We start from the raw sequence: 12,259 nt of genomic DNA, 5'->3' as shown, positions 1-12,259 counted from the left end.
GTGGCTGCTTGCCATGGTGGCAGGGAAAGTGGTGGGATTAGCTCAAAGCCTGGACACTTTCTAGTGCAACCCAATGTCTCTGTGCAGGTGTTTCAGACAGGGCTTTCAAGGATTTCTCTTATCTAACCCACCATCTGCTTGCGCTCCCTTTAAAGGGAGAGATTACTCTGCTGGCCTGAGGCTGATGGTGTTTCCACCTTCTCCTGCCCTGGAGCAACAAGGCTTTTGCTTCCCCTAGTAACCTGACCCAGCTTTGGAGCAAAAACCCCATGAGGCTGAATTTGGCTTTGGGGATGTCTCCACGTCCCTTACTGGCATCTCACTGCTTTGACACGAGAAGCCAGTCCCAAAGTTGTCCTCCAGCCCTTGGTGGCTGCTGTGCTGAGCTGGGTGGTCACAGTGACCTTGTAACCTGTGAGTCTGTAAACAGGGTTGATGCTATTTAAACGCTGAATAGTGTTAATGCTTAATAACAGCATTGCTCTGCTCTTTGCTTAGAAATTATTTGATGGTCTCTAAGGCGTACAGGTGGATGGAAATGCTTTGGGGTTGGTCTGCAATGGACATGTCAGCATCCTTAATAATTAATTTGCATTGAAATCATCATTAAATCGTCACACGGAGATAATAATAATGTGTATCAGGGAAAGCAAAGGGCTGGTTAGAAAATAGGCCTGTACGAGATCACACAGTGCAAAAGCTGGGCTTGAAACCCTGGCGTCCTGATTTTCAGGTCTAGCCCTTTCCAGCAAAGCCACCTGCATCAGCGACATTAAGAGGCTGTGTTTCTCCTCGTCTAGATAAATACTTTGAATTCTTATGGGTAAGCAGCCGTTTATCAGCGTCCTCAGAACTCAGACAGAGCTGTGTTTGGGGCAGTGGTATTTTTCCTGTTGAATTGTGTTTGCTGTGGAAATGTCTTCTTGGCCAGCGCAGTCTCAAGATTGCAAGGAGCACGCTTGGGAATAAATGCTGAAATGATGTGGGGAGAGAGCTGCCACCAGGAAAGAGATCTCCCCTCTTCACCTTGGCAATGCCATCCCGCTGTGTGTGCTGCTGGGATGGGAGGGCATGGAGCTAGCTGGAGAGCAGGGGCCAGCTCTGGGATGGAGATGGTTGAGTTGCGTCAAGGCAGAGGGGAACTGAAAGCACGACCAGGCTCCAAAGCACCTATAAATGCTAAAAATAGCAAAGAGGAACCTGGAAACTCTTAAAAGCTGAAATTCTCACATAATCATCTGGCTCCAAGAGCCCAAGACTTTACAAAGCAAAATATTGGTGACAGTAGGTGGACAGCTGGTTACCGTGGTGAACTGAAAAATCAGTTGTTCACCCCATTCTGCCTCTGAGACCCAGAGCAAATGCATCAAGAAGTTTCTCAACCTAAAAATCTAAATAGTATATACTGATTAGGATTTAAAGAGTCTTGTGGTGGTAGCATCCCTTGTTGCCTCATATCTGGCACTAAAGATTCTTGCACTGAGTGGTCTCTGGAGAAATGTGTGATTTTTCTTTAGGTTGTTTGTAATCCTGGAAAATCGGGCTGAAAATCGAAACAGAGCCTCTGGTCTTGCACCCAGACCCTTTGGGAGAACCTTGTGAAATGGGACTCGCTGTAGATCTTGAAGATACAGGAACTAGCTGGGGGTTTGTCTTCCCCCTTCTGAGAAGGTCTGTGGTCCTTTCCCAGACTACATCTGGTCCTACCTCCCCCTCTTGCTCTCCTGGGTGGGTTTAGCCTCCTGGCCCCTCCTCAAGGAAAACATGCTTGGGGAATATTTCTACATATATAAATAAATCCATACAAATAATGGTGTGTCTGCATCCTAGGTAGGTCATGCCACTGCAAGAAAGGTGCCGGATGGGAACTGAATGCTCACCTGGCCTTGAAGATCCTGATCTGGAGGATTTGTACAAGGTCAGGCCAAGAAATTCAGAGACTCAGCTCTGATCTCCAAGGTCTGAAGCTGGGCTGTGCTCTTTTCCTCTCTGTCCTACAAGTGTGGGCCTTTCTCTACAGGAGCGAAGAGGTTTGCCCTGCTCCATATTTTCCAAGATACTGATGATCCAAGCCAGGTCGATTTTCTTTCCACTTTCTCCTGGGTGAGGCACTGTACTTCCCCCATTTGCAGCCACGTGATGGAGAAGCAATTCAGGTGCCGGGTTCAAGGTCTGCACTCTTGGGACAGACTGTCTCAGCTTTCTTTGGGGCAGAGATTTGGATGCTTTCAGACTGCTTTCACCCACTTCTACACAAGGTAAAAAATCAGGAGGTAAGTGTTGCAACCCTCCTTCATGGAGTTTAAATGCTGAAGCAAGAGAATGTCTTGCTATTAACTACAAGATGCCTGTAAAAGGCATCAGTATGCATTTTATGAGGTCAGTTGTTGAAGGCTGATGTCGAAGGCACAGGAGCATGCAGAAAGGGAAATTTCCTTTGCTTGAAAATAAAGCGATACTTTTCAAAATAACATTTTGCGCCTCCCTATCACCTTTTGCATCTGTCCCTCCTCCCCTGGGTAGGGTCGGTGTGTTGGGAAACATTGTGGTGCCTTGGTTTGCTGCCTTGCTGTGGCACACTTCCCAGGATGTTGGTCCCAGCAGCCTCTCCAGATCTTGAGACATTTCCAGTGTCTGGGCTGTGTAGTTTTAGATGCCTGGAGACGTAGTGGGATGAAGAGCTCACCAGAGGTAGCTGGGGGAATTGTCTTAGGGAACTGTATGACCATACCCTGGGTGAAAATGCAGTGGTTCAAGAGGTATTTCTGTGAAATCACATGTTTCTGCTGAAGACATACAGTATTTTGTCATTGAATTGATATCTTAAATCAACAGGATGGACTGAATATGGCAGCCAAGCAGTGAAGCCAAGAAAAGGGTTCTGGGCATGTCTTGAATTTTCACAGTACCCTGAGGAAACTATAGTGTTTTGCAGAATGTCCACCCCAAACCTGGTTATGCTGAGGACCTCCAGAACTCAGAGGTGGGACAACAGGAGGTGAAGGAAAGCCTCATGGCCTCAAGTGATGGCAGGACATAAGAGGTAAAGTGATCTGAGACACACTGTACAGTGATATTCATTTTGATCTCATGGTCATACTATTTATCACAGGTCCATGATGAAGCTAATAAAGGTTAATGCATGGTGCAATATATATTGCAGATCTTTATTGTGGAGTCATGAGCTCATGGATGGGCATGGCTGGGTGGTTTAAAATCCTGGCTCAAAGCATTCCTGTTGAGGTCTAACGTACAAAGTGTTATCAATTTAGCAAGGTTTTAGGTTAGTCTGTGGGAGCTCTGATCTCTGGGTTGCTGATCCTGCCCTCTAATTCGAGTTGTCCTGGTATAAATCTGGAATGACTGGCCTGGTTTTCCGACGGTGCAAGCTTTGGAAGTGTCATTGAAGTCAATGACACAGCCCTGCAGAGAAGGTAAATTCGTGCTCCTGATTGACTCAAGAAGACTTAGGCTGCTTTAGCTATCTGAAAATCTGGTTTAGTGAGATTGCTTCATGCTGAGACCAGAATCCAGCCAGGTGAGAAATCAGAGCATCCAAGAGGTGCTGAAGTGGGGGATGGTTTTTATTTTGTGGGTCCCTATTTTGAATGTGGGGGTTGTCCTTTTAATGTCACTTTTGTGTATCAGCAGGTTGTTGGCACAAGGCAACTGCACTCGAAGCTGGACTGGGCTGCGCTGCCCTGGTGGCTGCGGGATTTAGGGTGTGGGACATTACTTTATATGACTGTATATAGGCTATATGATCATAAGTGTGTTATTATTTGATTTACATGTACTAATTCAGTGGATAGAAGTGAATTTTAAAGTACTTTATTTGAAAGGATACAGTAATTATTAGACATTAAAACTGATTTTGGGCCCTGTGCAGTTTATGCAGGTCTTAAACATTGTCGGGGTAAATAATTAATTTAATACTTATATCTGAAGGGGGAAAGGCATGTAATTAACTTGAACATTGCCAAAACCCCCCAAAACAATAGAATCAGCTGTTTGACATTTTATACAGCAGATCATTGACAGGATAACTTTTGAGTAAGTTTCTTTGGGTTTTGTTTTCCTTTGAAAATTAACAAAAATGCAAACTACTTTTAAAACTGAGTATTTGGTGATCTAAATACAATTTTACACTGTGATTTGAAACATGATTTTAATTCCTATTGCTGAGAAGTGTCAGATTTTTTAACAAGCTTTTTCTGAAATAATATTCAAATGCTCCTTTTCCATTGAAGAAACAAAGTGGAGAACCAGAATATATATTTTTGCTGTGGCAGAGGATGGGTTAAGCCAGTGCTAAAACCGCTGCTCTTCGACAGCAGGCTTCTGGGGAGATTTGCATTAATTGGCTAGTAGAGTAAAATGGATCCTTGGCTACAACAAATAAAGCTTGGGATCTGTGATAGCATTTCTCCCCTTGCTTCAGTGTGGCATCAGGACACCGAATGACAGCTAGAGGGGGTGACGCAGGAGCTCCCGTGCTCTCAGCCTCACTTGGAACGGTGAAATGAAGACCACAATAACACCTGGTCTGGGTCAGATCAAAGCTTTGTTTACTCCTTTTCTTTGCAGCAACAGCCATTAGCACATGTTTGAGGAAGAGCACAGCGAGGAATAGAGGAAATTATTAATTCAAAAGGAGGAGGAGACTGGTACAAGTAGAGCACAGTGGATAAAGAGGAAGAGAATAGCATCATTTTGTCGTGGTTCATGTCAAAACAGTCAGAGGGAGGAAAATGATCCATAATGTCCCTTATGATTTGGATTTGGGTCCAATCTTTTTGAATATTTCCATTAACAGCCTTAGCAGAAAAAGCCTGAATGTGGTTGATGACATTTTGTGATGGTGCAGTGCTGGGGAGACACCACCAGCTGAGAGAAGCATTAGGATGTCATGCTGGAAATGGAAGAGTTTTAGGCTAGGTAATAGAAATAGCATTAAATTAACGGTTGAAAGAGAAAAGCTGCATCCCAAAGACTAACCCAAATTCTTTGACTATTCTGGGGACCATAACCAGGTCCTGACAGAGCAGAAGAAAGAGGTGGGATGGTTATGAGGCTTTGGTATGATGCAGCCATGAAAGAGGTCTGGGCTGTAGGAAGCAAGTGGCAGAGAAGATCTTACCTTAAACACTTGGTGTTACTCATCTGCAAGTCAGAGTGGAGCATGAACAGAGGAAAGAAAGCAAAAACAAGGGAGAGAGATGAAGCGTCGAAGCTAAAGGGCAACACTGGTCAAAACCAAACAAGCCATGGATGAATTTGGGCTGAAAATCAGGAGGTTTCTCATTGTCACAGGAGAGAGCAGTTGCAGGAGTTCCCCAGTGGGGTCAGCAGGGACTCAGGGACACGCTTCCAGTCCTGCCTTCTCAGGAGAGCCTCTGTGTGAGCAGAGGACATCCGTGTCCTGGGGGGGACGGTAAATGGCAATCTGGTTCTTCGCAGCAGCAAAACTTGTAGTTTGTGAGACACCTGTGGCGTGGAGCAAGCACTTCTCTGTGCGTGTGTGCAAACAGGCAGGCAGGGAGAAGAAATGGGAGCCAGGTGAGCGGAGCTCAGCACCAATGAGGCATCGGGTGGCAACCTCCACACCCAGCAAATGGCTGTAATAACAACTCTCCGCAGCGCCCCGGAGCTCTTGGTGAAGGGCAACAAACTCCGCCAAGCGATAACTTCTGCAAGGGGAACGTGGAAGGAGCCAGCCTAGGGCAGGATCCCAGTTTCCTCGTTCCTGTTGCTACACTGATGGTTTTGATTTAGTGGCATTTTGTCCCCGGCATTAGAAAACCCTCAGCCGCGGGGGCGACAGAAGATGCGTTGGGCCATCACAGTGCATCTCCCCAGAAGATGAGTCAACTTTAGTCCCCCAGCAAAAATGAAGGGAGAGAGGGGAGAGGTGAAATGCTCATCTGAACAAACACCATCTAAAAAGGATGCCAGAGTTTTCCCCAGCTCCTCTCTCGGCCCAGGGAGAGGTTTGGCTACACCTTCTCAGACATGCCCCTTGGCAGGGTCTGTGGGGAGTGAAGCTCCACCGACTGCCGCCGCCGGACCTCGCGCTCTGCCCAGTCCTCCTCTGGCTCAAAGCCTTTGAAGATGGCAAGTCTCTCCGAGAAGGTTTTGGCTTGCGGGAAGAGGATGTAATTGTAGATGATGGAGGCGGCTGCTGCCCCAACCAGGGGGCCCACCCAGAAGACCTGGGGGAAAGGGAAAGAAAATAATTTGGTGAGCAAAAACCAGCCTGAGTTTGGAGGATGCAGAGGAACCAGGATCTCAGATGAATGTTTCAGGGGGCTTGTGTTCCTTCCTACCCTGTGTGCACTGGGAGCAAAACGCAGGAGCCAGCTCCGCTTTGGTCATCACTGTTGACCTGAACTCCCACTCATTGCTGTTGTGCCTGAATATACCTAACCAGCCTTTTCTGTTTTCCCTCCTCTGTTGAGAGCTGCGTGATCTTGATTAGTGACAGGCCCATCATGAGCATGCTTTATGATTTGGGTTCCTCTGGAGAAGTGTTTTCCTACCCATTTACACATTGCCATAGAGAGGAGGAGGCTGCCATCTTGGGCTGGACACCTCTGAGCACGTCAACCTGAACCACCACGGCTCTGGCTCTGAACATGCTCTTTGCGGGTGGAAATGCCTGGGAGTGCTCCCAATGGAGCTGGTGGAAAATGTGCACCTAGATCCAGCTGGAAGCAGAAAAGGTCCCCAGTACTGGCAAGAAGAGCTCCCATCTCCACTGGCTTTACTGCTTTTGCTAAATCGCAGTCAACAAATCACACGCCCTTTTCCTGTTGCAACAAAACCTGCTTAGATAAGCCAATTAAGCACCCAGCAGCCCCACCTCTTCTTGCTAATCTCTACATCTCTTCTCCAGCTGGGAGCTGGCATGGAAATGCCAGGAATCTGGCTGGCTCTGTGGGTTTCGAGGAATATTGGTAATCTGGGGGCTCATCCCACCAAAACAACACATAGACCTGGCTTCTTACCCAGTGGTCACTGAAGTCTCCGACTATCACAGCAGGGGCGAAGGATCTGGCTGGATTCATGGAGCAGCCAGTGTAACGGATCTGCCGAGAAACACCATGCTTACTGTTAGCATTAAGCCCTTTCAGCACATTTTAAAAATTCCTGGTGTGTTATTAGCATGATTCATTCACCAGGCTGATGTTTCACCCTCCAGCGTGCCTGTTCCAGGAAAAGGGATGCTAACAGCTTCCACCACCTGCGTCACCGTGGGCGAATTGTCTGTATTTGTGCATCTTCTGGGCGAGCACGTGTGTCCTGAGCATGGTGCCACTCAGCTGCAGGCTGGGTGATGTGGCCCTGCAGCATAACAAGGACTGACAGGACAAGCTCCTGCTGTGCCTCATCCTGGAGAAAACTGCTACTCCTTGCCACTGAGGATAGAAAAATAGTCCCACAGACGCATTGGCTTGCAGAGCACTAAGAATGGAAGATGCGGTGTAAAAATTGCTGTTTTAATGTATGCACTGAGGGGCTGGGAGTGTTGGGGGCTGATTTGGTCTGCCATCCAGGAGGGATTTCCCAGGGTGTCCATCCCAAATAATTCCCAGTCTTATGACCTCGAGTTCCTCAGTTGCTAGCACATTCACTCCAGGAGAGAAGACCCCACCGATCCCTGGAGCTCCCCTATGGGACTCGAGGAGCAGCAGAGCCCAGCAGGTTAAGTTTTTTCACGCCTAATAAAAGCTGAGCTCAGGCTATGGCTCCGTTATGGCTTCGGTGGGATTTTTCCCCTCTATCCACTGGAAAGCCATGGGTACCACATGAGTTACCCCATCCATCCCGGAGCATGCAGCCAAGCAAGCTTTGGGCATAAACACAAAGACAACCTAAAAAGTGCTGAGTATTAGCCCGTTCTACCCACCCCAAGGAGATGCCCTACGGCAACGGAAAGGCCAATGGACAGGGCAGGAGAGCCCACGTTGTCCTCCCGGCGTTCATCAGTGGAAGCAAAGATGCACAGGACCAGCTGGAAGGTGAGGAAGAGCTCGATGGTCACTGCCTGCCCCGTTGTAGTCTCGTTGTGTAGCTGAAAGCAGAGAAAAAAATATGTCTCAGGGACAGGCAAGTTTGGTGACTGGATTGGAAATGTGTAGAGGGAAACCAAAATCAGGGGGAGCCAAGTAGACACAGGAAATAAGTGATATTTTTGGCACCAATATGAAAAGGATGGAAAATTTCCCAGGTAAAAGGAAAAGTGGGTCAATGGGTAATACTTGATTGACCTGGCAGGAAATGTTTTTTTGACATTTCTTTGTGTATTTTTTCCCATTCTTCTTTTCCCCCTAGATTTTTTTTTTTTTTTTTTTTTTTAATTTTCCTCATACTTAAAATGCAAAATGCCTTTTGGAAAAGTTTCAAAATCGCATTTTGAAAATGTCAGAAATGTTTTGGCATTAAAAAAATATTCTGTTCCCCCTTCCCACACTTTTTTGATTGAAAGAATTTGTCAGATTTGATCTGAAGCTGTGCCTGGTTGCATTCCCTCTCCTCCAGCTCTGCTTCCTGACACTTTATTACTTCTTGATGGTTTTTCACGCAGATTTGGATGGATCTGGCAGCACGGCCAGCCAGATCTGCAGCTGGCAGACCCGTGGCCTCCCTTCGCTGTCGCTTCCCCCAGCCTACCTGGCACATCTCTGCCCCTCCTTGCCCTGCGTCAGACACTGTCAGACATCCTCCCAAATGCTGATCCTGAGAGTATTTTGCTCAGTGATGCCACGAAGGTGGCAACTGCCCTCCTGGCTGAGATCCAGAGTCAGATCTTGCTCTCTCTCCTCTCCAGTATTCCCCATTTTTTTGTTGTTTTAAGGGCAATTTGTGCAAACAGCTACAAGATGAACAGCTTACAGGGGAAAAAAACGTCAAAGTCCCTATTTCCTATTTTAGGTGGTTTAAGCTGTAAAACAACAGAGCATTTGAAAGTCTCTCTTAAAACTCTTACTTGCTTTGTTGGGTTTATTAAACTTCAGCTATTATCAGTCTAAATAGTCTTATTCAGATTAATCCGGAAACGCTTTTTTTAACCCTCTTAATCTCTTTGGCAGCAAAGCTGGGTCCTGGCAGTGCCCCTCTGCTGCAAGAAAGAGGATTTTCACGTGCCGCTTCCCCAAACACGCTGCTCGCCTCCTCCCTCGCTGCTCAGTTTGGGTTTGGGTGATGCTGGTCCTGGCAGGGGCGTCTCTGCAGGAGACACAGCTGCCTGCATCTGTCTGAAGGGGAGTGGCGGAGCATGGAGAAGGGATAGCAAACCCCGCAACTTTTTTTTTCCCTTTTTTTATTGTGTGCACTGGTGGGGAAGGGGGATGTTGGAAGTCGGGTTACCACTGGGGAGTCCCCACATGGCTTCCTGAAGTTGCCTGGTTTTCTTTTTTCCCTTCAAGTCTGAAACCAGACTGGGATCCTTGTGATGCTTCTGGCACCGTGCAGTGGCACTGCCAGGGCACCCGTGCGTGTCGGGCATTGGGATGGACCAGATGGACCTGGTGTGGCCATCCCTTCACAAGGGGAAGCAACTTAATGAGCAGTGCTATCTAATGACGAGCTGGGATTTAGACCAAACCGCTCGTTCCCCTGTCCCTGGCTCAAAATCCCCATTGCTGGGAACCTGGCGCAGCAGCCTGTAAATAGTGGCACTGCTAATGCAGCGGGGAGAAAAGGCTGCCTGTCCCCACACCAGGGCTGGAAAGTGGGATGAGCTCGGGACAGGGGGAATGGAGAGGCGATACTTCTGGTCGTACCCTTCCCTCAACACCTGGTCTCCTCCGAATCCAGCCCCTCCACAATACAGCCTTAGGTAAAACTGAGACGACGGTGGCTTTGTCTTCTAAGGGAGGTGTCTGTGTGGCCAGGGGGATCATACCTCTGTTTTCAGTTCTAAAAAGCAAAGGAGGCAGCCTGGAGTCCTGCCTTCATCCCTGCTCCTGGAAGGACCCTTGGTGCAGCAAGCTTACGGTGCTGGGCTGCAGCTGACAGTGTCTTCCTACACAGTACTAAATAAAGAGGGGTTTTGCTGGCCACAAAGCCCTTCTTCACAGCCCTCAGCCTTCCCAAAAGCCCTGCCCAATCTTTCCTACTCCCTTCCAAGCCCATCCATAGGCTGAAGTCTTACCTTGTTGATCGCCAAGCCTTCCCGGGAGTCTGCTGGGGTGACCTCGTGTAGGATGGCAGCCCCCACGACAGCCCCCAGGAGCTGAGCCACCACGTAGAAGACTGCACGGAGGAAGGAGACTTGGGAGCCGATGAGGAAAGCCACCGTCACTGCCGGGTTGATGTGGGCTCCGCTGATGTGCCCCAAGGCTTGGACCAGCGTGCTGATGGCCAAGCCAAAAGCCAGCGCGATTTGAAGGATGCTTGGGGTGGAAGCTGAGGGCCAGTTCAGAGCAGAGCCCAGGCCAAAGAGGATGAAGACCAAAGTCGCCAGAAATTCTGCAAAGACAGCCCGGGTGAAGGCTATGGATCTCAGTTCCCACATCATGGAGTGGCAATTGCTGGAGGCTCCAAGGACTGACCCTGCCTGTGCTGTCGCCAGGCAATTGCTACTATGGCTGCTGTGTCCTTCGAGGATAACGAGGGGACAACGTATATCTGTTTGGATGTAGAGGGCTGAAGGATCACCTGCTAAAGGAGATACGATTGTGGTCCTAGGAAACCCGATGCTTTTATTCATTTGTGTTCCAGCTGAGGGAACACCAGACCCTGCCCCCTCTATTAAAACCGGGGAATGCAGCATTCGCCACCCTTGGGAGGTCATAAATCAGCCTCAAGCAGTGCCATGAAACACTGTTCCCTTTCTCCCGTGCTTTCTTGCTAGGGCCCCTGTCCTTAGCGTTGCTTGTTGCTCCTCTCCCCTCCAAGCTCTACCACCTGCAGCGTGGAAAGGAGAGAAAGCAAGGGGGGTTCTGCAGAGCTAGAGATGGAGCTGAGGCTGGGTTGTGTTGAGAAGCTGGATGTGGGCTGTGGTTAAATAACCAGGCGAAACTGAGTGCAGAATAGTCTCTTGGAGGGACAAACTCCAAGTCACTTACTACAACCTCAGAGTACTGGAGTTTTACAGTCTGGGCACAGATTTCCTCCCCAGAAAAATTGGAACGAGCCCCAAGAAATGACTGTCAAGAAAGAAATTCTAGTGTGGAAAAAATCACATGCACAGCTGGAGTACTGGCTGTGTTCTAATTACAGGGATTTTTGCCATCTCAGCTCTTCAGAAATGTCTTTTTACTTCTCGGTGTTAATCCCCCAAGGAGGAATGGTATTTTCTTCTTTGGAGCATGGTTCTTCACATCAAACCATCCACTAATTGCCCAACAAGTCTATTTTCCTTTTTCTTCCCTTGCTTATGACACATTTGTCCATTCCTGGGTGATGTCTGTAAAGCCTTTTGCTCCCTATGTCATTGGGGTTGGTGGGTTTTCTGGAAAGATAGCGCTTGTTCCTTTTTTTCCCTCGTTAGCAGACTGTAGTTATTTTAAAGCACGATGAGCTGGGAGGAGCACTCTCTCAGGGTAGAGCTGGAGTTGAAAGGACCATTTTATTTCAGAGGGATGCAGAGCACTGGAACTGAGAGTCCATTTTTTGGCTTTGACAACGGCTGCCACTGTATGATAAACCAATATTTTTCCTTTCCAGAGGAGTGCCACTGAAGTGCCACTGAACTTATGTGAAGTGTTGATGCACAATACTTCATATTGTTCAAATTATATCATGGAATCATAGAATATCTCAAGCTGGAAGGCACCCATAAGGATGTGTGAAGGTCTGTTCTTTCCTTCACAAAAGGTGGGTAACAATATTGTCAGTTGGACTAGATGATTGTTGTAGGTGCCTTTCAACTGAACTATTCTGCTTCTATTCTTGTCTTCTCTTTAAAAAAATATGCTTATGGGAATATTGCTCATAGCAAGGGAGAGACTGTGGGGAGAACAAGTCCAGTCCATGAGTGAGTCTGAAGGATGTGGGATTGTGGTCCTAGGAACCTTTTTCCTCTCAAAATGCTTCTCTTAGATTTCCTCAGAGACTCGGGCCCATCTCGGCACCACTCTAGCTTCCAGTCTTCCAGCAACAAAGCCAATCTCATAAAACAGGTCGTGAGGCTAAATATATTTGGGGTGCTGATGAGCCACGGATGAGCACATGGTCACATCCAGGCTGTAGGCTCTTGCTCCTGTCTGCCTTGTGAGCTCAGCGTTACTCAAGAACTAATTATGTCAGGGAC

The 12,259-nt window shown here is 47.9% G+C and overlaps 1 protein-coding gene across 1 annotated transcript; it reads right to left on the bottom strand.

Annotated features, from left to right (window-relative positions):
- Window positions 1–5,961: 5,961 nt before the first annotated feature.
- Window positions 5,962–10,526, bottom strand: AQP2 (aquaporin 2). The gene is made up of 4 exons (XM_009971937.3): window positions 10,157–10,526; window positions 7,910–8,074; window positions 7,008–7,088; window positions 5,962–6,212 (listed from the first exon to the last, which is right to left on the bottom strand). The coding sequence occupies exons 1-4, from the start codon at window positions 10,520–10,522 to the stop codon at window positions 5,997–5,999; spliced, it is 828 nt and encodes a 275-aa protein (XP_009970239.2). The 5' UTR covers window positions 10,523–10,526; the 3' UTR covers window positions 5,962–5,996.
- Between the last annotated feature and the right edge of the window lie 1,733 nt (window positions 10,527–12,259).

This window comes from Tyto alba, unplaced genomic scaffold (genome assembly GCF_018691265.1).
Source record: "Tyto alba isolate M040663 unplaced genomic scaffold, T.alba_DEE_v4.0 Super-Scaffold_23, whole genome shotgun sequence".
Taxonomy (NCBI): domain Eukaryota; kingdom Metazoa; phylum Chordata; class Aves; order Strigiformes; family Tytonidae; genus Tyto; species Tyto alba.
The sequence above is the reverse complement of the archived record's forward strand: the minus strand, read 5'-3'. Positions and strand labels throughout refer to the sequence as shown.